We start from the raw sequence: 23,608 nt of genomic DNA on the forward strand, positions 1-23,608 counted from the left end.
GAAACCAACCGCGCAATATTTTTATAAAAAAATTGCAGCAAAATCAACTATACCAAAATCTATTGAATGGGTGCCTATGAAAAATAAAATGAGACATCTTAAATCATCTTATATGTCTGCACTCAATTGGAGAAATCAAACTGGTGCAGGTCTTCTTGCTACTGGGAATGAAAAAACAGTCGAAGAATACATTGATAAAATTTGTCCAATGTTTAAGTATCTTGAACAAATATTTGGTCAAAGACGAGGTGTGAATCCTTTAATAATTATAGAGACGTCAATGGAGGATCAAGATATTGATTGTGTTGTTGGAGAAGTAGAAATCTTTCAGGTTTTATTGATAAAGAAGAATTCTTTGAAACTTCCGAAAACAATACAAGTAGTTCTCCAGAAGCTTCATTTAGCTCACAGACATCAATTGATTCTATATCATTAAAAGAATCTATGAAAAAAATTCCAAAAAAGACTCCAAAATCGAAAAACACGAGTCTATTTTCTATGCTAATTTCCCTACAAGAAAAGAAATTGGAAATAGAAGTAAAAAAATTTGACCTTGAAAGAGAAATATCCGAAAATGAAATTAAAATGAAAAAAGCCAAGCTAGAACAAGATTTAGAAATAAGAAAACTTCAAATTGAAAGCGAAGAAAGAATTAAAAAATATGAAATAGAAGTTAAATATAAATCTAACACTAACAGTAATTAAAAAGCATTTAATTGTTATAATTGCGTTTTAATATTATATTAATAAAACATCGTTATGCGTTTTGTTCTTTAATTAATTCCAACAGTGCCCGTCTTTTTACTTCCCCCTCGATTGTGGAGTGATTTGCAGGTTCTTCGTTATAATTTTCCATTTCAATCTCACAGGGATTTTCAGTGGATAACGTTAAATCAATTTCTTCTTCATTCTGGTCCAATAAAATATTATGCAACATGGCGCATACCAAAATCCAATTACAGGCACGTTTAATAGATGACTTGTTTTTTATTTGTATTTTTAAATCTTTTAGGCTTTTAAAACGATCTTTCATTATACCAAAGCAGTGTTCAATCCTTATTCGGTAACGACTCAAAGTTTTATTAAAATCAGTGCGTTCTTTTAAACTTCTTTCCGTCGCATTTGTTCTGAAAGGAGTAACTACAGTGTCAGTTAATTTGTACGCACTATCACCAACCAACCATTCTGTAGTCTATAGTCTGGACTGTAGTCTATAGTCCGGACTATGAGCTATAGTTTAGTCTGGAATGTAGTCTAGTCTATATTCTGAGCTATATTCTAGTATATAGTCTGGACCAGTGTACACTTAATAAGGTAGCCTCGTCCGCACAGCTGATCATCAGCTTTTACAATCTTATCTGTCAAAATTCCTGTTTGTTTACATAGAAAAAAAATCGCAAAAGCTGTAAAAATTTTAAAAAGTGAAGAAAATTATGGTTTTAAAGGAGTTTTCTAGGTCAATCGTGATTAAATGTCTTTGTTATCCTTCTCTCTTGATAAAAAAAGAAAATCTTTAGCTCCGGCATACGTTCCAAATCAGTTTCAACTATTTTAAGCACGACCAATCACTTTTCACAAAAAACACGTTTAATTCGGAAAATTGGTCTTCCCAATAAATATAGTTATGATTTTCAGACATTCCACGTTTAATTAATATAATATATTAATATTAATACTTAAAAATTTAAATAATTGCTAAAAACTCATATTTTTATTGTGTTTATTTGTTGCTTTTTCATTCTACACACACAGCTTTTTTTGACAGATGGGATTATTCTACAATAACAAATCGCCTGTTGTTTTTGTATTGTTGTATTTGTTGTAGCGACGAGGCTACCTTATTAAGTGTACACTGGCCTGGACTGTAGTGTAGTCTATTGTCTGGACTATATTCTAGTAAAGTTTATGAAATGGCTGCTACCCTTTGTATAACATCGTTTAGGGATGAAAATAACCCGGATTAATGATGATGGCATCTTTCAGATTTTAAGTGATTCAATGCTGTGAACTGAGATGCTTAAATTTCGATGAAATCTCCTTATCGCTTGTTTTATACCATTTTTTTTTTAGCCTAGTGTTGTTTTTTTTACCCTTCACCTTCGCAAGAAGGGTGTATATAAGTTTGTCATTCCGTTTGTAATTTCTATAATATAATTTTCCGACCCTATAAAGTATATATATTTTGGATCCTTATAGATAGCGGAGTCGATTAAGCCATGTCCATCTGTCTGTTGAAATCAGTTTTTATAGGACCCCAGATATCGGCGAGATCCGAATCTTCAATAATTCTGTTAGACATGCTTTCGCGAAGATCGCTATTTAAAATCAGCAAAATCGGTCGGTAAATAACGGCGATATGAGCAAAAATCCGAGACAACCTCTGAAAATTTCATCAAAAATTGTCATATTTTTTTCATGCTTTGTTAAATAAGCAACAACACTGTATATTGGAAAAAGATGTACACGTATTTGTAGATGTATTTTGTTTTATACAGCTGTGTATTTTGCTTTGTATGTTTCAATGCTGTTCGTCATTGAGTTACGTATTTTGTTTTTGTGAATTCTATTCCTATATTTGGATGTAGGTTCGTTTTGCGTTGTTTATTTTGTTTTTCTGTGTTTTTCGTTATGTATGTTTAGATGTCTGTTGGTTTAGATGCCTTGGGTATTTTGTTTTTTATTTCGTTTAGCTTTGTTGTTGTTCATTATACCCTACACCACTATAGTAGGGAGGGTATTATAAGTTTGTGCTGATGTTTGTAACATACAAAAATATTGGTCCAATACCCACCTTAAAGTATACCGATCGATTCAGAATCATTTTTTGAGTCGATTAAGATATGTCCGTCCGTCTGTCCGGCTGGCTGTCCATGTAAACCTTGTGCGCAAGGTACATGCCGCAATTTTCAAGATAATTTGATGAAATTTGGTCCAAGCATATTTTTTGGCACAGGGACGAGCCTATTGAAAATGGTTGAAATCGGTCCATTATTTCACCTAGGCCCCATACAACCGTACCACCCGATTTGAACTTTTTATGCCATAATTACGTCAAATATTATTTTATCTCTCTAAAAATAAGTATAAATGACACTGCAGATTTTCGTAAGGATCGGCCCTTATTTGACTCTAGCCCCCATACAAACCCCCCTTCAAAAAATGTCTTAAACGTCTAAAATTGACTTGTAACCATTTATATCGCAAAAAACTCAACAAAATTAACTGTTATTTAAAAATATATCCTTTTCCCAAATTTACCGAGGATCGGCCCATATATGACCTTTATAAAGACTCATTTAGACATTTTTGCTTAATATTTGCTTAAATATTTTGGAATTATGGTAATATTCAACATAAAAGATTCTTTATAAAAAAAAAATTAAAATATAGTCATGGTGTAGGGTATTATATGGTCGGCCATGCCCGACTATGCTTTCCTAATTGTATACTGTTAAGAACAACAACAACGTATGGCTGCTACCCTTTGTATAACATCGTTTAGGGATGAAAATAACCCGGATTAATGATGATGGCATCTTTCAGATTTTAAGTGATTCAATGCTGTGAACTGAGATGCTTAAATTTCGATGAAATCTCCTTATCGCTTGTTTTATACCATTTTTTTTTTAGCCTAGTGTTGTTTTTTTTACCCTTCACCTTCGCAAGAAGGGTGTATATAAGTTTGTCATTCCGTTTGTAATTTCTATAATATAATTTTCCGACCCTATAAAGTATATATATTTTGGATCCTTATAGATAGCGGAGTCGATTAAGCCATGTCCATCTGTCTGTTGAAATCAGTTTTTATAGGACCCCAGATATCGGCGAGATCCGAATCTTCAATAATTCTGTTAGACATGCTTTCGCGAAGATCGCTATTTAAAATCAGCAAAATCGGTCGGTAAATAACGGCGATATGAGCAAAAATCCGAGACAACCTCTGAAAATTTCATCAAAAATTGTCATATTTTTTTCATGCTTTGTTAAATAAGCAACAACACTGTATATTGGAAAAAGATGTACACGTATTTGTAGATGTATTTTGTTTTATACAGCTGTGTATTTTGCTTTGTATGTTTCAATGCTGTTCGTCATTGAGTTACGTATTTTGTTTTTGTGAATTCTATTCCTATATTTGGATGTAGGTTCGTTTTGCGTTGTTTATTTTGTTTTTCTGTGTTTTTCGTTATGTATGTTTAGATGTCTGTTGGTTTAGATGCCTTGGGTATTTTGTTTTTTATTTCGTTTAGCTTTGTTGTTGTTCATTATACCCTACACCACTATAGTAGGGAGGGTATTATAAGTTTGTGCTGATGTTTGTAACATACAAAAATATTGGTCCAATACCCACCTTAAAGTATACCGATCGATTCAGAATCATTTTTTGAGTCGATTAAGATATGTCCGTCCGTCTGTCCGGCTGGCTGTCCATGTAAACCTTGTGCGCAAGGTACATGCCGCAATTTTCAAGATAATTTGATGAAATTTGGTCCAAGCATATTTTTTGGCACAGGGACGAGCCTATTGAAAATGGTTGAAATCGGTCCATTATTTCACCTAGGCCCCATACAACCGTACCACCCGATTTGAACTTTTTATGCCATAATTACGTCAAATATTATTTTATCTCTCTAAAAATAAGTATAAATGACACTGCAGATTTTCGTAAGGATCGGCCCTTATTTGACTCTAGCCCCCATACAAACCCCCCTTCAAAAAATGTCTTAAACGTCTAAAATTGACTTGTAACCATTTATATCGCAAAAAACTCAACAAAATTAACTGTTATTTAAAAATATATCCTTTTCCCAAATTTACCGAGGATCGGCCCATATATGACCTTTATAAAGACTCATTTAGACATTTTTGCTTAATATTTGCTTAAATATTTTGGAATTATGGTAATATTCAACATAAAAGATTCTTTATAAAAAAAAAATTAAAATATAGTCATGGTGTAGGGTATTATATGGTCGGCCATGCCCGACTATGCTTTCCTAATTGTATACTGTTAAGAACAACAACAACGTATTGCTAAGGTTAAGCGCATATAAGTGTATAGAAAACACACTAAGGGTACTCATGTAAACGATTAAAAGTCAGGCAAACTGTGCAATCTGTGCATTTTTCAACTCTCCAAAATTAAATTTTTAAAATTGTATTGAAATTCATTAGCACAACCCAAATAAATTTACTCGACAATTTAGCCTGGCAAACTTGAATTGTTTAGTTGTGCATTTGATAAATGAAAAAAAAATTATTTTCATTTGTCAATTTTTTTAAGCGGGATAGAAAAAATCTTAACAAATTTATAATTTCGCAAATAAGTGCCTTTAAAAAAGGGGGTTTTCGTTAATTCGTGCAAAAAGATTTATGTATACATTTGTAAATAAATGGCGGAGGTAAGTTTACATTTAAAAAATAAATTCAGATCTAATAACATATTTTTTAAAGAAAACAACAGAGAAGCCTTTAAAGCGAAAAAGAATAAATGGAACTCATCGTTGGACTGATGCGGAAACGCTCCATTTAGTGCAAGAAGTTGCTGAAGAAGTAAAAGACAAGATAGAATCATATGAAGTAAGAGTTTATTATTTTTTAGTACATTGCTTTTTCTTGAACTACTTACATACTTTCAGAAACCAACCGCGCAATATTTTTATAAAAAAATTGCAGCAAAATCAGCTATACCAAAATCTATTGAATGGGTGCCTATGAAAAATAAAATGAGACATCTTAAATCATTTTATATGTCTGCACTCAATTGGAGAAATCTAACTGGTTCAGGTCTTCTTGCTACTGGGAATGAAAAAACAGCCGAAGAATACATTGATAAAATTTGTCCAATGTTTAAGTATCTTGAACAAATATTTGGTCAAAGACGAGGTGTGAATCCTTTAATAATTATAGAGACGTCAATGGAGGATCAAGATATTGATTGTGTTGTTGGAGAAGTAGAAATCTTTCAAGTTTTATTGATAAAGAAGAATTCTTTGAAACTTCCGAAAACAATACAAGTAGTTCTCCAGAAGCTTCATTTAGCTCACAGACATCAATTGATTCTATATCATTAAAAGAATCTATGAAAAAATTCCAAAAAAGACTCCAAAATCGAAAAACACGAGTCTATTTTCTATGCTAATTTTCCTACAAGAAAATGATATTTATCTGGCAACGCTATGCCTGAGCAAACGTGCAGTTTTTTATACAGCTGATCATTTTTATTTTTTGTACTTAATTTGATCTTTCAATTAGATTAAAAATTGATTTGATTAATTAAATTATCCTCCGGAACTAGGAATTATCCTCGGGAACTTGCTTTTTCACATAATATTTGAGCTTCTATAAGAGTGTTGCTTGCTGCTGCTGTTGTTGTTGTTGCTGTTGAGTTTTATTTCATCTGCCAAATTTTTTTCTGGGAATTATGCCTTCGACTAGAATTTTTAAATGTGTTGTCTGCTCAGATAATATTTGTAAAACTCAACCAAGTATTCAGTGCTGCTCGTGTAAATTATGGGTACATGTCAAATGCTCAGGCACTAATGAAAAGGACTTGGCAGGTTTAAAAGGCAATAAATATACATGCTCTAACTGCAATAATCAGCCTCGAACACCTGAAACTGATGGTTCAGTGAAAAGTGAAATAAGTGCTCTAAAAAGTGTTATTGATAATTTTATTAACAAAGTTGAGAATGACCATATATCTGCCAAATCTGATTTGAGTAGCCTTAACACAAAAATTGATAATTTTATTATGAATAAAACAAACTCTGGCTGACACTATTGCCAGCTTCAGGTCTGAAATGGCCTCATGTTTTAGGGAGATGAAGTCTGAGATACTTGAATGTAATAAATTAATTGCAAATATTGACAAGTCCACCTCAACTAAAATTATGGCTTTGGAAAATGAGAATTATGTATTACATAGGCGTTTAAATCGAGCCGATATCATCATTAGTGGTCTTCCTAATGGAATTGAAAACCTTTTTGATCCGATAATAAAGATTGGTTCCTATTACAATATATCCATATCAAAAAATGACATCAATCACGTTTGTTATATACATCAGCGGAAATCTGTGCTTGTTAAATTTAATAACGTTTTTCTTCGTGACAACATTATGAGTGCTTATTTTAAAACTCGTTCCTTAAAAGTTGCTGATGTTGTTGAGGGTAATATTGATCTAAGGATTTATTTAAATGATCATTATGGACCTGCTGCTGGAAAATTAAATGCAATTTGCAGAAAACTATTACAAAAGAAGGTCATAAACAAGTATCGTATCTTAAATGGTGACAAATTGCTGGTCAAACTGACTATGTCTGATGGAAGTGTGGTGATTCATAACGCTGTTGAATGTGATTCTTTACTACATGGTTTTTAAATATTTGTTAGTAATTTTATTTTTTGCTATCAATCCTAATTATCTATGTTAACTATTTTTTAAACCTTTTTTTATTCGAATCAAAATGTAATTTAAATTAAAAGGCTGTTTTAGCGTGAAGTATGCGGAAGAATAATTACTTCCCCTATATCCTACTTTTGCATTAGTCTGTACACGAATTTAAATGTAATTGTTTTTCATTCCTATTTTAGAATTATTATTTACAATTTTAATTTTAAATATCTACAGCCTTTTAATTCAAATAACTTTTATTATTTTGTATAGTTATTTTTGTTGAACTTATTTTTTTTTTTATTTTTTAGCTAGTTAACCTAATTTTTTTGATCTCATATACATATAACTAATGATTAGCTGTATACAATTAGTAATTTAATTTTCTTGTGTAATTATAATGTTTTTTGTTAATAGCTATTATAATTTATTCTATTGTCGTTGGTTCCCCATTTTAACTTTTTTACTTGAATCAAATGGCTCTTGACCTAAGTAGTGGTCCTTCATTCAGTAGTGGTTATTATATGAGAAGTGTATTGCATAATCATAGCCAAAATTTTAATATTGCTCATCTTAATTGCCAGAGCATTAAACCTACAAGTAATTACTCAAAAATTGATGAATTGAGGTCGTTTGTAAATCATTCTTTTTTGGATGTGTTTGCGGTTACTGAAACCTGGCTTAAGCCGGATGTTTCTAGTCAGTCTGTTGAGATTCCTGGTTTTGGGTTTTGCAGGAATGATCGTTTAGCTACAAGAGGTGGTGGTGTTGGGATCTATATATCTAGTAAGATCAGGTACAAACAAGTTTTTAAAATCTCAGATGTAGGTGTTTGTGAGTCTTTATTTGTTGAATTGTGCTTCAATGATAGTGTTTTTCTTATTGGTGTGGTTTACTTACCACATGGGGATATTGGATCATTTGAAAGTTTTCATCATAATCTCTTTTCTTCTTATTTAAACATTATTGTTGTTGGTGACTTCAACTGTAATATGTTTGACATTGCAAAGTCTTGTGCCATGCGTTCGATATGCCATAGATGTAATTTGTCATTGGTTCATAATTCTCGACCCTCGCACTTTGATATTGCGCACGGTTCCACTTCGTTAATTGACTTTTGGTTAGTAAGTGATATTTCTTCTGTATATCTCTCTGATCAAATGCTATGCCCATCAATTTCTCATCATGTATTACTATTTTGTTCTTTTTATATTAGGGCTGAACGTGTTAATGAGTATTATGAATATCGCGACTTTAACCTTATTAATTGGGATGAATTACATTTGCGGTTGTCTAATTTCGATTTCTCACAATTCTTTTCTGGCGATGTCGACTACCAATGTTCCTCTATATCTAATCTCACTAATTTGCTCTTTTCTTGTGTTCCTATTGTTAGAAAGAGAATTAGGTATGATGATGTTGATTGGATGAATTCCAGTAATATTAGGCTTGCTCTTTCTCTTCGTGATTTGTCTTATCGTGCGTATTTATCTAATCGTTCGCTGTGTTAATGAAAGTGAACTGTGTGACGCCTTACTAAACGTTAAATCGAGATCAGTTGGGGTTGATAATATACCTATTCGATTTATCAAATTGATTTATCCTTTAATATCAGAACACTTACTTTTTCTAATTAATAATATATTGACTACTTCTAAGTAAATTTCCCTCATACTGGAAGATAGCTAGAGTTGTTCCTATTCCAAAGTCTAGAGTTGTTCATGGTCCTGGTGATCTTCGTCCTATCTCAATTCTTTCTGTTTTATCGAAGGTTGTTGAACATATCATGAAAGATCAAATACTTTCTTTAGTATCTAACGCTATTTATGAAAAACAGTATGCTTATCGTAGGAGTTTTAATACGACTTCCCTACTTTTATCGTTAACTGATTGTATTAGGCAGAATGCTAATGACAACAACTATAGTGTTCTTATTTCTCTTGATCTTTCGAAGGCGTTTGATTCTATAAGCCATTACAGTTTGATATGTAAGCTTAGGGATGAATTTAATTTTTCTGGTTCTGCCTGTAAGCTTATATTTTCTTATTTGTCTAACAGATCACAGTTTGTAGTTTTAAATGGGATTAGTTCGAGTTTGCGTTTCCTTTCGTCAGGAGTACCTCAAGGATCTGTTTTAGGACCTCTTTTATTCATGTTATATATAAACAGTCTACCCTATTTTGTTAACTCTACAATTTGTGATACTTTTTTATTTGCTGATGATGTTTTTTTGTTATTTAAATGCTCTTTGGATTTCGAAGACGTTTTGGTAAATAACATTAACTTTGGCTTAGAACGGGTCCTTGAGTGGACCTCATTTAACTCATTGACTATAAATCCTTCCAAAACCAAAGCCATTATGTTTGGTCCTACCAATCGTTTTTTTTGTTGACATTAATTTGTATTTAGGTGGTGTACGTATTTATTTTGTAGATCAACTTAAATGCTTAGGTGTCATTTTGGATTCAAAACTTTCCTTTTCTAATCATATTGATATGTTAAGTTCTAGACTTTTTGGAATTTTTCGCCGGATTTATTCGTTGAATATGTACTTGCCATATCGAGTTAGAATTCGATTATCATGGGCTTTGTTAATGTCACATATTTTTTACGGTTTTGAAGTTTTTACTGGTACGTGTTCTATGCATTTGAAAAAAGTTAATCGTATGATTAATATGGTGGTACGTTTTATTTATAATGTTCGACGTCGTGACCATATTTCTTAATATTTTATTCGCTTTCTTGGCTGCACTTTTGATGAACTTGTTACGTATCGAAATTTAGTCTTGTTTTATAAAGTAATTAAGGTACGTAGACCGTTGCCTTTATATAGTTCCTTTATATTTTTGCGATCTATAAGAAACCCGCAGCTTTATATACCGAGAATATCTTCAAATTTTTTTGAAAAATCGTTTATTATAAGGGTTGCACGTTGGTGGAATCACTTACCTTTTGATTTAAGAATATTTTCGCATTCAAATAATGCTTTTCGACTGAAACTTTTAAGGCTCTTTTCAAATCACTGATATTTTAATAATATCAGTATTTGAAATTTAGGTATCAATACCTAAATTGGCTCATATACTCTTTTGCTACTGAATTGGACCTTTGTAACTTTTTATATAAGTTTTTTTTTCCTGGCTGGGGAGCCAATTTGATCAATTTGGTAAATTTAATTTTAGCTATTGAATGAATTATAGTAATGTTATTATTTAATGTATTAATATACATAGTTTTAAGTATTCAGGTATTATTGTTACTGCTATGTAATATTTTTATTTTGGCCTCTTAGGCTTATATTACATGTTATGAAAATAAATAAATGAAATGAAAAGAAATTGGAAATAGAAGTAAAAAAATTTGACCTTGAAAGGGAAATATCCGAAAATGAAATTAAAAATCCAAAATCCAATTACAGCACGTTTAATAGATGACTTGTTTTTTATTTGTATTTTTAAATCTTTTAGGCTATTAAAACGATCTTTCATTATACCAAAGCAGTGTTCAATCCTTATTCGGTAACGACTCAAAGTTTTATTAAAATCAGTGCGTTCTTTTAAACTTCTTTCCGTCGCATTTGTTCTGAAAGGAGTAACTACAGTGTCAGTTAATTTGTACGCACTATCACCAACCAACCATTCTGCCCCAGTAAAAAATTTTTTCGGATTTAAAGATAACTTGCAGTTGTTAAATATTCTAGCATCGTGCACGCTTCCCAGATATCCCAACACTAGGTGACGGACTCTCAGACGATGGTCACAAATTCCCTGTACTTTTAAAGAATAAATATGTTTTCGTGAAAAATACGATTCAGGATCATCTAACGGCATTTCTGCCAACTTGATAAAAAACTCGATAAAAAATTGTATGACTTTGGAACTGAATGGTGAACAAACGGCAAGGCATACCTAAAATGTTCTCCAACTGCAAGGACACATGCAAAATCTTCTAAAATTTCATCTACTTTCTTGCGTTTTTGATCTACGAAATTATTAATGGTAATAAAACAAAACTAGTAAAAGGAAAGCTTGGAATATTAGCTAAATCGCCATTATAAGGACCTTGATTACGTATACAGAACGACAAAATCAACATATCTATTAATGTGGGTATAAAACAAGTGTGCTAACCATTGTCTGCTCCAAAAAATTCCAATAACATTAAATCGCCAACAACGGATTCTTCAAATAACTCCAATAATTTCCTCTTTTTACTTTCTTTGGGCATTTTGTTATTTATATTTAAAAATATGTATATATTTCTATTATTTTGACATTTCGTTCAAACTGCACAAAATTTAAAAAAGGGCTTCATAAAATAAGGGGCGCAAGTTTGCCTACATGCACAAATGGGAAACTTAATCGTTTAAATGAAAAACCCTTACTGTCTATAGCTAAGCGCATTTACAAAAACAAAAGAGTACCAAGCGCATAGGGCTTGGGCACCCTTGGTTTGGATGCTGTTGGCGTCATTGCGTTGTTATTTTTGTTTTTGTTTTTCTGTGTTTTTCGTTATGTATGTTAAGATGTCTGTTGGTTTAGATGTTGTTGTTGTTCTTTTTGTTTAGCTTTTGATGTAATAATAATAATGTAGTCGGGAAAAAATTTAAATTTTATAAATAAAGCTTTATAAATATTTTTAATAGTACATATTAAATAGAAAATTTCTGAAGAAATTAATGAATAAAAGACGAAGCTAAAATTTTATACAAGTAGAAGACAATACACCAAAACGTCTTCCATATAATCTAAAACGCAAGAGAAAGCACAACAAAGATGCTGGCCAAAAACTTAATGACAAGAAACCATAAATACCAAAAGAAGTACTAAACAAATTCATTAAAAATTCATTAAACAACAACATAAATAAGTTTATTTGGAATATGTTCGCGAAACAAAACAAACCGCTACACATTTAGTGAAATGGCAGATACACTTTGTATAAATCGTTAAGGGATGAAAATAACTCGGATGGTTAATGATGATAGATTTTATTATCATTTGTAAAGACTATTTTATAGTCCAGTCTCTTGTCTTTTGATTATACTATTCTATAGTCTAGTCTTTTGCATAATCTCATGTATAGTCTGGTCTATAGTTTATTCTATAGCCTAGTCTTATTTGTTTTTTTTATTTTATTATACTTTTAAATTAAATCGTGAAAGTTCGTTTGAAATGGAAATATATAGTAAAAAGAATACAAAAAAATTGAAATAAACCCGCAGAAGTTTTAAATAATTAAAAAAGTTTTGAATTGCACCAACTAGTGTCTTTTAATATATCAGAACTTGGCAGCACTGCAAATTCCGTCTGCAAATCAGAAAATAAAGTTAATCGGTCTGGCATCACCCTTCTGCACAAAAAAGAGAAAGCACTCAATTCGCTGCACAAAAGAGTAATTCTCTCTTTGCAGATTGAATGAAAAGTGAGTAGTTTGATAAACTACTTTGTTATTTTCCTGCCGGCCCATTTTTTGTTTTTTACATAGTTGTAAAAATTTGTACCTTTTATACTAAGACAGAGATGTTAGTTATTATTACAAGTTAATTTCAATGATTTTACGAAAATTACTTGATTTCAAATCACCAAAATATATAGGAAATTACTTGATTTCGAGTAGGTTTCGATCGAAATGAATGGGCTATTAAAGACAATAACAGGAGCCCGTGGTACATTCCCAGTAGTAATATTTATAGGGATCTCAATGTCACATAATACACGAGAAAATCAAATTCTCTTGTTTAAGCTACTTTTTGAAACCATAGATCACCCCAAATCCCCTTGCCAGGGGAGGGTCATAGACGACTGAGAAACATTGGATTTTGCCAGATAATCAAATTATCGATAACTTTGGTTGAAATTGCAGCAGCAGTTTGTTATTGCTGTTAGTTATAGTTTAGGTTAAGATTTGAATACTTATTTTAAAAATAGAATTTATGCTTTGTTTGGCGCGATGTTAAGTCCGAATGGCAAATCTTTTCATCGAAAAGCTCCACTCCAGTAGAATCTGGCGAAATTGAAATATAACAAGCAATATTTCTATATTCGGCTGTGCCGAATCTTATATACCCTTCACCAAGTATGTTTTAAAAAATAGTTTTTATTTATTTTGTATCTCTGCACACATGTCACACATAACATAAACACAAACAAATATAAACTGTAGCAGAAAGAAATATTAACCGTTGTACTGTAATACCACCGTCAAACCACCTTTAAACAAATATGAGCTGTATTACCAACATATTACTGCTTTATCTCTTTGTTTGTAAAATGTGGCTTTTTTGATTAAATTTTCAGAGATTGTCTCGGATTTTTGCTCATATCTCCGTTATTTATAGACCGATTTTGCTGATTTCTCGAAAGCATGTCTAACTGAATTATTGAAGATTCGGATCTTGCCAATATCTGGGGACCTCTAAAAACTGATTTCAACAGACAGACAGACAGACATGGCTTAATCGACTCTGCTATCTATAAGGATTCAGTATAAAAATAAAAAATATTTTGCACGTTCAAAGTTGTCTAATACTATATTCACATATACATACATGTTTTTAACGTGTTTTTGGAAAAACTCAATGAGTTTTAACTCACATATTAAATTATCGTGTTTTTGCTTTGAAATGCTTTCCGACTTAAATTACTCTAAATTCAATATTTAAACAAAATTATTATTAAATTAAAACAAATTAAAAATCTTTTCAACAACAATATGTACATTTTTGCTATTTCGATTTTTATTTTTGACATTACTTTTTGTTCTAGCTATGTTCATTAATCTAAAAACATTATTTATTAAACATGTCGAAATGAGATATTTTTGAACTTGAAAAATATGTGAGATAACGAGTCAAATTTGAAGTTTTTTTTGAAAAAATATGATGTGTTTCAAAAAACACGAATGTGTGAATGTAGTATAAAATGTCGTCTATCATAGGTAGAGGATTAATTTCTTGTTTGCCTCTATATTAATTATTATTGACATGTTCACCATTTGATGCTTATTGGTAATATAAATTAATACTAAAACAAATATTATTAATTTCGCATTTTAAGAAAGAAATAGAAATTCGTTGTTAAATATCGATTATGAACGCTTTACCTTATTAAAAACATCAATGCTCTGAAGTAATAATTACTTTAAGTTGGAATATCTCCTCATGCATCATAATGAACAAATAAGGGATCTTCAGAATACCCGATACAAACTACCCTTAAATAGGAAAAAATGCTCTTTAAATAATGATTATATCAATTACCAAAAAGTATTTCTTTTAAAGTTTTTGTCAAAATATATTTTATTCTAAAATAATTATATTTAACCAAATATTGAAAATTTCATAAATTTTGTTAAAATCATTAAACTAAATACAAATTGAAATTATACTTATACCGCCATATGCAAAAACGATTATTAAGTTAACAATGGTTGTTAAAACCTGTTTTTATATGGAAAATGTGTGTAGTAAACCATTCTTAACCTTAATAATGGTTTTTGCATAAGGCCCATAACATATATACTTCACCTTAAATGAGAACTCCAATAAACAAAATATCAAGAAAAAAGGAATGAATAGTAATTATCATATTATAAGGGATCTTCAGAATACCCGATACAAACTACCCTTAAATAGGAAAAAAATGCTCTTTAAATAATGATTATATCAATTACAAAAAAGTGAATTTTTTAAAGTTATTGTCAAAATATATTTTATTTTAAAATAATTATATTTAACCAAATATTAAAAATTTCATAAATTTTGTTAAAATCATTAAACTAAATACAAATTGAAATTATACTTATAATATATACAGTGAATCAATTAAGTAATTTGCCTATGTAAAATTTTATAAATTTTAAGAAAAAACTTTATCTGAACAATTATTTTTAGCAAAATAAAGCAATTTGTTTGTTGTATTTTTTATATTTTAATTTTCTACCATAAAAAATGAACGTATTGTTAATTTTTTGGGTCAATAAAGTATTTTGCTTTTTTAGGTTTTTTGTTCATTTTTTTAATATTGCTGCATTATTTTATAAAATTTAATATTTTTTATTACTCATATATATTAAAATAACATTTTTTAGATATTTTTAGCAGTGAAACGACTAAATTTGGACATTTCTTAACCGATTTATTATCCTATATACCTATAAGAATTTATCAATATTTGACTTAACATGAAATTAATCATTTATTTCATTAAATTTCGGAAATAATAAGTAATTTTGAATTGGTATGAGGTATAAATATGTATATTATTACAAATATAATCCGGGTTTTTGGTCATTTTGTATTGATAAACAAAAACTACATTACGGAAACTCCATATATTTGGGGAGTATTGTGTAAATTTTATTTAGAATTGTATAATATGAATTCTTATTCAATAAATCTAACATTAAGTACCATCCTAACCACTCTAAGTATGAGGACATCACCATATACCACTATAGAACTATTAAATGCTAAAATCTTGATTTTCAACCTCATATTTAAATTCTTCATTTTATGAATAAGATACAGTAGGCGTATTTGGATTTGGATAGCTATTCTTGATTTGGATTCTAAATATATGTAGGGGTACCAAATCAAACACTTTAATTTAATTAATTCAAAGTTCAAATATTCATTTATTTATAATTAAATCTTAAATTATAACGTTTTTATAAAAAAATACACGAGAGCCACCACCGCAGCGCCAGTTGTTTCACTTTCGTGTTCAATTTGATACTGATCTCTTTGACAAAAGATTAAAGTTCTGTTCTTATAAAAATATGATGGGTTCAGAGTGTATGTCATAGTATTAGTGTCCTGTTATATTACAGTGGGTCGAGTGTACATCCTACATTCGGCCGTCCTGATGCTGGCTTCGTCCCGAAGCTAGATTCCACGGCTTCATGTGTTCGGCGACGGTAGTGCATTTTTTGGAACCTTCGCCTTCACCCACTTTTACGACTTCATATCTGTCGTGATTTAATTTGGACACAATTTTATATGGACCCAAGAACTTCGGACGTAGTTTCATTCCTACTCCATATTGAGTTCGTTTAATAGCGACGAGGTCGCCCACTTTATAGTTGGTAGCTGGTACTCTCTTACTGTCAAACGTCTTCTTGTTTTCAGCCTGTATTTTTGAAATATTTTTTCTTGCTTCATCTCTTATTTCGTCTCTTTCTTGCTGAAGTTCAGTTATCGAAAACTCTTGTACTAACTGATTTAATTGTGGATCTTCCTTGGTTCGCATACTAATGCCTGTCATCAACTGGAAAGGGGTGTTCTGAGTACTTCTCGAGGGGGTGTTGTTTATTACTTGCTGAACTCTTTCAACGTATTTATACCAATTATTTGGTTTTTCGGCACACATTTTTGCTAACATGGGCACGATTATTCGGTTGATTCTTTCTACCTGTCCATCACCTCTGGGAACTCCCGTGGCGATTAGCAGATGCTGTATCCCTTCGGCCCTACAATATTCTTCAAATTCATTGGCTGTGAAGGCAGTACCCCTGCCGGTTATTATTCGTTGCGGGTTACCAAAGATGGCGGACTGTTTTTTCATCTTCTCAACCACTTCTTTACTGCCAGTACTCTTGGTCGGGTATAATCAGACAAATTTTGTGAACGCATCGACCACAACGAGGATATGATTATACATTTTGTGAGTAGCTTCCATTGGACCGACGTGGTCCAAATGGTAGGTCACGAAAGGTCTGTCCGATTTGTCGATCGGGTTAAGCCTTCCCTCTTTCTTTCCAGACTTTGCATCACTCTACGCGTTACAATCGGTTACTATTTTGAATTTTAGTCCTAACACGTATACTCTCCACTTCTTTAAGGCTTCGACTATTGCTATCACTTCTAGCTCGTACGAATGGCATTTCTCTTCTGAAGAAGTTGTTTTTCTGCTCATATACTCTATCGGGTGGAACGCGGAATCTTCATGAATCTTTCTGAAGGAGCACAGCTCCGTATCCATGCTTACTAGCATCGGTATGAATCTCTGTTTCGGCTTTCGGATTATACAGATTCAAAACCGAATTGCTCGACAAAGCTGTTTTTAATTGTTGTACGGCTAGTAACTCCTCATCACCCATCTTGAAGTTTGCACCCTTTTTAAGTAAGTCAGACAATGGTTTGGCGATCATTGCATACTCCGGTATAAAGCGACGGAAAACCCCAAAAATCGCTGTACAGCCTTCACGTTATTGGGTATCGGGAATATCTTGATAGCTGCGATCTTTTCTTCCGATCTTCCTTTTCGATCCGTCTTTCTTCGTTAGTAAGACTACTGGTGAAGAGTACTCGGAATAGCTTGGCTTAATGACACCCTCTTTCAACCACTCACTTACTTGATTTTCTATGGCCTTCTGATCATCATATGATGTTCTGCGGGGTCTACTGGCCACTGGAATGTCGTCGGACAATATGATTATCATTTCCACAGCGTACGTTGTTGGTTTTTGTGGTCTGTAACGGTCTACAGTTGATCGAATTTCTTCAGCGTAAATCTTATTTAAGTGTTCTAGTTCCAACCCAATTCTATTGGTATCGAACGTCATAGACTGTACTATGGCTTCAAATTCTTTCCCCAATTCAGAAATTGGCTTAGCCTCCAATGCCGATTTAGAGTTAGCGTCGACTTCTTCTACGAAAAGAAATGATTTGTCTAACGACTCATTGTCTGCAACATCCTTTACCTCTCTCTCAAAAAAATTTACACTAGGGATTTTATTTCTGAATTTGGCACCCATTGAGTCAATCACCAAGTCTACTCTGTCCAAAATTTCGTTACCGATAACTGCAGAATATACTATGTCGCCTTCTCTAACTATGTGAAATACCATATCTAGCTCATTTGCATCTATTTTGGCACGAACTTTTAAACAACCCATCGTTCTAATACTCCTTCCGCCTATACCGTTCAAAGTTTTCTCTACTGGTTCGAGCGCCATATCAGTCAATGATAGAAGAGTATCGTATCTCAAAATGCTGATATCACTGCCGGTGTCAATAATCGCCGAAATGGTTTTGCATAAAACTGTTATTTCATTAAAAATTCTTCTTGACGTTGACAGCGCTTCCTCGGTTAGGGTATGTACGTTTGGTTTAACATCCTTTAGCGCGTTGTCGGTCTTAATGGAAGTACACTCGTAAGATTTATGCCCAAACATTTTACATCTGAAGCACCTTATGTTTGTGGATTTGCAGTTCCGAGCCAAGTGCCCCTCTTCTCCGCACTTATAGCATTTACGATTTTCGCCACGTAAATCTGAAGTGGGCTTGTCCCCTTTTAGCTTTCCGCTTTTATAGTTTGACGACTTTTCTGCAGATGCAATTTTCTCATAAACATCTAGCTTCTCTTTTAACTCATCTAGAGTTTTTGCTTGATATAATATACCTTTGCTGGTCAGGCTGCCTTGGATACCGTCTATAAAATATTCGATTATGCTCGAATGGTCTAAGCTGATGGTACTACCAATCTCCATCAAAGAATACAAATATTGACATAGTGTTTCGTCAGTTCGCTTTTTCCTGGCCTTCATTTTTTATGGATTGATACTGCCGACGGTTGTACTCCAAATTCTCTACGCAGGATGGTTTTCAAGGCACACCAATCTCTTACACCGGATTGACTTCTGATGAAGGTCTTGGCCGCATCTGTCATCAACTGCTTGGCATAGATAAAATTTTGTAGCGGATTCCATTTTAGAACATGAGCGCAGTCTTCTAATTCGTGAATCCAACATTCTACACTGTGAGATTCTTCGCCCGAAAATTTAGTCACTGAATCTTCGACGTCTCTTAGGGTGAAGTGCGAATATATTCTAGGTTCTTCTTCCCCTCCTGAAGCCGCTTCGCCCAACACCGAGCTTCCCCCAGCATCAGTACGGCAACCAAAATGTCGAATAAGTCTCTCTTGTAGGTCGGTCTTTGTACCAGTAGCGTCCAGTCCTAGTTCGATTGCGTTCGTTCTCAATTCCTCTACCGTCAACACAAGTATATCCCTCAACTCCATTCTAGACGATCAGTGGGGACTCTCTTACAAAATGATCAAAATAAAATTATAAAATATAGCGATAATAAAGGTAACAAAATGTATATAAATATAATAGAAGTCTGTAATCTACTCACTAACAATACAAACTTCAAGAATACTTAAAATATTTCAATTATTATTTAAAATCTTTTGCCAAAAAATATTACTTTAAATTTAAAAATTTAATATTAAACTCTAATTTATTTTATATAACTTCAAATTAACATTAATTATCGTTACACCCGTTCACTCTGCGCTCTTATTCACACTCATTAAAATGACTCAAAAGTTGTTATTAAGTATCACCAACTGTTCACCTCTGTATGAACTTTATATGCAAAAGGTTTCACTCACTCTTAACACCACACATAGGTATACTTATAATTCCTTATTGCAAAACGTTTCTCCTCACTCAGCTCTCTCCGTTCATCAAGCATTCAGCAACTCAAATATACACTGGTTTAATTCTCTCTGCGTTAGCTTTAATCCCTTTACACTCGGCACTCTAAGATAGTTGATTCTCCTTTTAGTTCATTTTCTTCACATATAAAAATTATGAACCATACATGTGTATGTTGATGCATACAATGCTTTTTCCTTTACACCGTCTCAATATTATTTAAAAACAGGTTCTTTCTTTTCCCACACTTTGTCTTTTTGTCCTTCTATTTTTCATTTATTTGTTTTAGCGAACAATAGTTTTCCTTGGATACAAGTCTCCTCCCTTTGGCAGTTAAAGATTTAGAAAGTGCGTTCTAATAATTTTTTGGATCATTTCATCTATTACTCTTTTTTATATTTTTTAATGTTATTGATTAAACATTTCATAATTATATTTTATTGATTTACACTTGTTCTAGAAATCTAAAATGATTTTTTATATCGAAATTGCCTCATTATTATACCTTAAACATTTTATGGCAAATATCATCACATTTTCACCCAATGTGGATACGATTTTTGCAAATCGCAATTGAAAAATACTTAACACTCTTCCTTTTAACAATAAATTCCAAAAATAATTTGAAAACCCCAAAGAAATTAACCGGAATTCTCAATATGCAAAATACTTTATCGACATGCAAATTCTGATGAAAAATAATAAAATGCAAAACAAAATTTGTATTTTAATATTTTTTCTAATTTTTCCCATTTTACACAATCCCTATTTTTAATTGGAAAACATATATTTACCTGTGTTTTTATCTGTTTTTCGAATTTTATTTATGAACAAAAAACAAAATTCTCTTAAAACAAGTAAGAGTGCTATATTCGGCTGTGCCGAATCTTATATACCCTTCACCATAGTGTATTTTAAACTTCTTTTATACATTTTAAATTTTTTCCCGACTACATTATTATTACATCAAAAGCTAAACAAAAAGAACAACAACAACGCTAAACAAAATAAAACACAAAATACACAAGGCATCTAAACCAACAGACATCTAAAGATACATAACGAAAAACACAGAAAAACAAAAATAACAACGCAATGACGCCAACAGCATCCAAACCAAGGGTGCCCAAGTCCTATGCGCTTGGTACTCTTTTGTTTTTGTAAATGCGCTTAGCTATAGACAGTGTGTTTTCTATACACTTATATGCGCTTAACACTAGCAATACGTTGTTGTTGTTCTTAACAGTAAAACAACAACACTTTCGTATTCATTGCTGGTAAACATTGACGAGACGTAGATTTTGTTTTTGTTTATCTTAAAAAAAAATTGTTTTAAAAAGCACTTGGAAAAAATTTGTGTTAGTTTTAAATTTCAATTATTGTACAATAACTCACAATCTACTCTCATATAATTGAAAACGTTTTAAATACTTTTTTCTATTCATTAAAAAATATATTTGCAAAACAAAAGGGAAAATTATTTTATTTTAACAAAAAATGCAAATCATATTTTTTTATGTTTGGATTCCAAACATACAAAAAAATACACTGCTGAATAAAACCAAATACATCTACACACACACGTGTACATCTTTTTCTATATACAGTGTTGTTGTTGCTTTTTTAACCATTTTTATGAAATTTTCAGAGGTTGTCTCGTATTTTTGCTCATATCTCCGTTATTTACCGACTGATTTTACTGATTTCAAATAGCGATCTTCTCGAAAGCATGTATAATAGAATTATTGAAGATTCGGATCTCGCCGATATCTGGGGTCCTCTAAAAACAGACAGACAAGACAGACGGACATGGCTTAATCGACTCCGCTATCTATAAGGATCCAGAATATATATACTTTATAGGGTCGGAAAATTATATTATAGAAATTACAAACGGAATGACAAACATATATATACCCTTCTCACGAAGGTGAAGGGTATAAAAAGGTAGGCAAAAAACTTAGTTGATTCACTGTATACTTCACCTTAAATGAGAACTCCAATAAACAAAATATCAAGAAAAAAGGAATGAATAGTAATTATCATATTATTTTATAATAAACTAGCTTATACCCGGTGTGCTTCGCTACCCCAACCAAAATAAATACATATTAATCAAAAAAATTATTTATTCAGTTACAAAATTATAAAAATTTTCTTAAAAGTTCATTATAATTTCTTTTGATGATAATATATTTCATTTAAATTCTGAAATAATAGATTAATGATCTATTTATTTCTTACTTGCAAAAATTTATATACTTTAATTCTTAAAAAATAATTCATATTCTTATGCGTTGCGATATACAATATTTTTTGTTTTACCCAATTAAAGATTTTGAAAATTTGAACCACAATAGTTTTTCAGATTACCAATATGGTACATATGAGAGATGCCAAGAAAATTATTGTAAGTTCGCTAATTTATATCTATCTATGAAAAATTGGAATTATCTAACAGTTTTCAAGATATAAGAATTTTTTTATTTAATGCATATAAGAGTCCGCCCGTTATTTTCTAAATGTTCACATGAATATCGAAGTTATTCATATAGAATTTGAAGATTCTAGATATAATAGATTCTCAGATAAACGAATTTTTCTATTTTATTTATATGGGGGCTCCAAGCCCCCATAGTAGTCCGCCAATTTAATACCCAAAATGTTAACATGGATGTTAAAATTATTTGTGCAAAATTTTAAGATTCTAACTGTAACAGTTTTCAAGATAACGAATTTTTATATTTAATTTATATGGGAGGTACCGCTCCCCTCATGAGTAGTCCGCCAATTTATAACCCAAAATATTTACATGGATGTTAAAGTTATTCATGCAAAATTTAAAGATTCTAATTGTAATAGAGTCCAAGATAAACGAATTTTTGTATTTAATTTATATGGGAGGTACCACGCCCCTTAACTCTAGTCCGCCAATTTTTTTATCCTAAATAATCATATTGACAGTCAAGTGGCTCCGACAAAATTTGAGGACTCTAACTCTCTATATTATATCAAATATACGAATTTTATATTTTCTTAATTCGCCCACATGAAATTTCCTAGCCTATTACCTATTCCAGACATACAGGAATTCGCTGTGAAAATTTCAAGAAAATCGGTTCAGCCGTTTAGTAGTCTAAAGCGTTCAAACAAACATACAAACATTCACCTTCGTGAGAAGGGTATATATATAAGTTTGTCATTTCGTTTGTAATTTCTATAATATAATTTTCCGACCCTATAAAGTATATATATTCTGGATCCTTATAGATAGCGGAGTCGATTAAACCATGTCCGCCTGTCTGTCTGTTGAAATCAGTTTTTAGAGGACCCCAGATATCGGCGAGATCCGAATCTTCAATAATTCTATTATACATGCTTTCGAGAAGATCGCTATTTAAAATCAGCAAATCGGTCGGTAAATAACGGAGATATGAGAAAAAATCCGAGACAACCTCTGAAAATTTCATCAAAAAATGTCACCAACAACACAGTATATAGAAATAGATGTACACGTGTGTGTGTAGATGTATTTGGTTTTATTCAGCTGTGTATTTTTTGTATGTTTATGATTTGCATTTTTTGTTAAAATAAAATAATTTTCTCTTTTGTTTTGCAAATATATTTTTTAATGAATAGAAAAAAGTATTTAAAACGTTTTCAATTATATGAGAGTAGATTGTGAGTTATTGTACAATAATTTTTTATGCGAATAATGTAAGTTTGAAATTTAACACCAACACAAATTTTTTCCAAGTGCTTTTTAA

General features: G+C 31.5%; 2 protein-coding genes across 3 annotated transcripts in view; both read left to right on the forward strand.

Annotated features, from left to right (window-relative positions):
• Window positions 1-1,065, forward strand: part of LOC124421452 — a 1,652-nt gene extending 587 nt beyond the window's left edge. For both annotated transcript variants that reach the window (XR_006941666.1, XM_046956689.1), the window contains one exon: window positions 2-1,065. Coding sequence is in view for 1 of the 2 variants with exons in the window: in XM_046956689.1 (XP_046812645.1) it covers window positions 2-436 (435 nt within the window). In the remaining variant the exon portion in view is untranslated. The remainder of the gene's footprint in view (window position 1) is intronic.
• A 3,923-nt stretch (window positions 1,066-4,988) lies between these two features.
• LOC124418504 lies at window positions 4,989-10,811 on the forward strand. The gene is made up of 2 exons (XM_046945080.1): window positions 4,989-5,580; window positions 5,640-10,811. Exon 2 carries the CDS (start codon window positions 7,874-7,876, stop codon window positions 8,906-8,908), a length of 1,035 nt encoding a protein of 344 aa, XP_046801036.1. The 5' UTR covers window positions 4,989-5,580; window positions 5,640-7,873; the 3' UTR covers window positions 8,909-10,811.
• The last annotated feature ends 12,797 nt before the right edge of the window (window positions 10,812-23,608 follow it).

The sequence above is a fragment of the Lucilia cuprina genome, chromosome 2 (assembly GCF_022045245.1).
Source record: "Lucilia cuprina isolate Lc7/37 chromosome 2, ASM2204524v1, whole genome shotgun sequence".
NCBI lineage: Eukaryota > Metazoa > Arthropoda > Insecta > Diptera > Calliphoridae > Lucilia > Lucilia cuprina.

What these genes read in the sequence shown, in the direction of transcription:
- LOC124418504 (XM_046945080.1), top strand. Translation starts at nt 7,874, where the DNA reads ATGGCTCTTGACCTAAGTAGTGGTCCTTCATTCAGTAGTGGTTATTAT.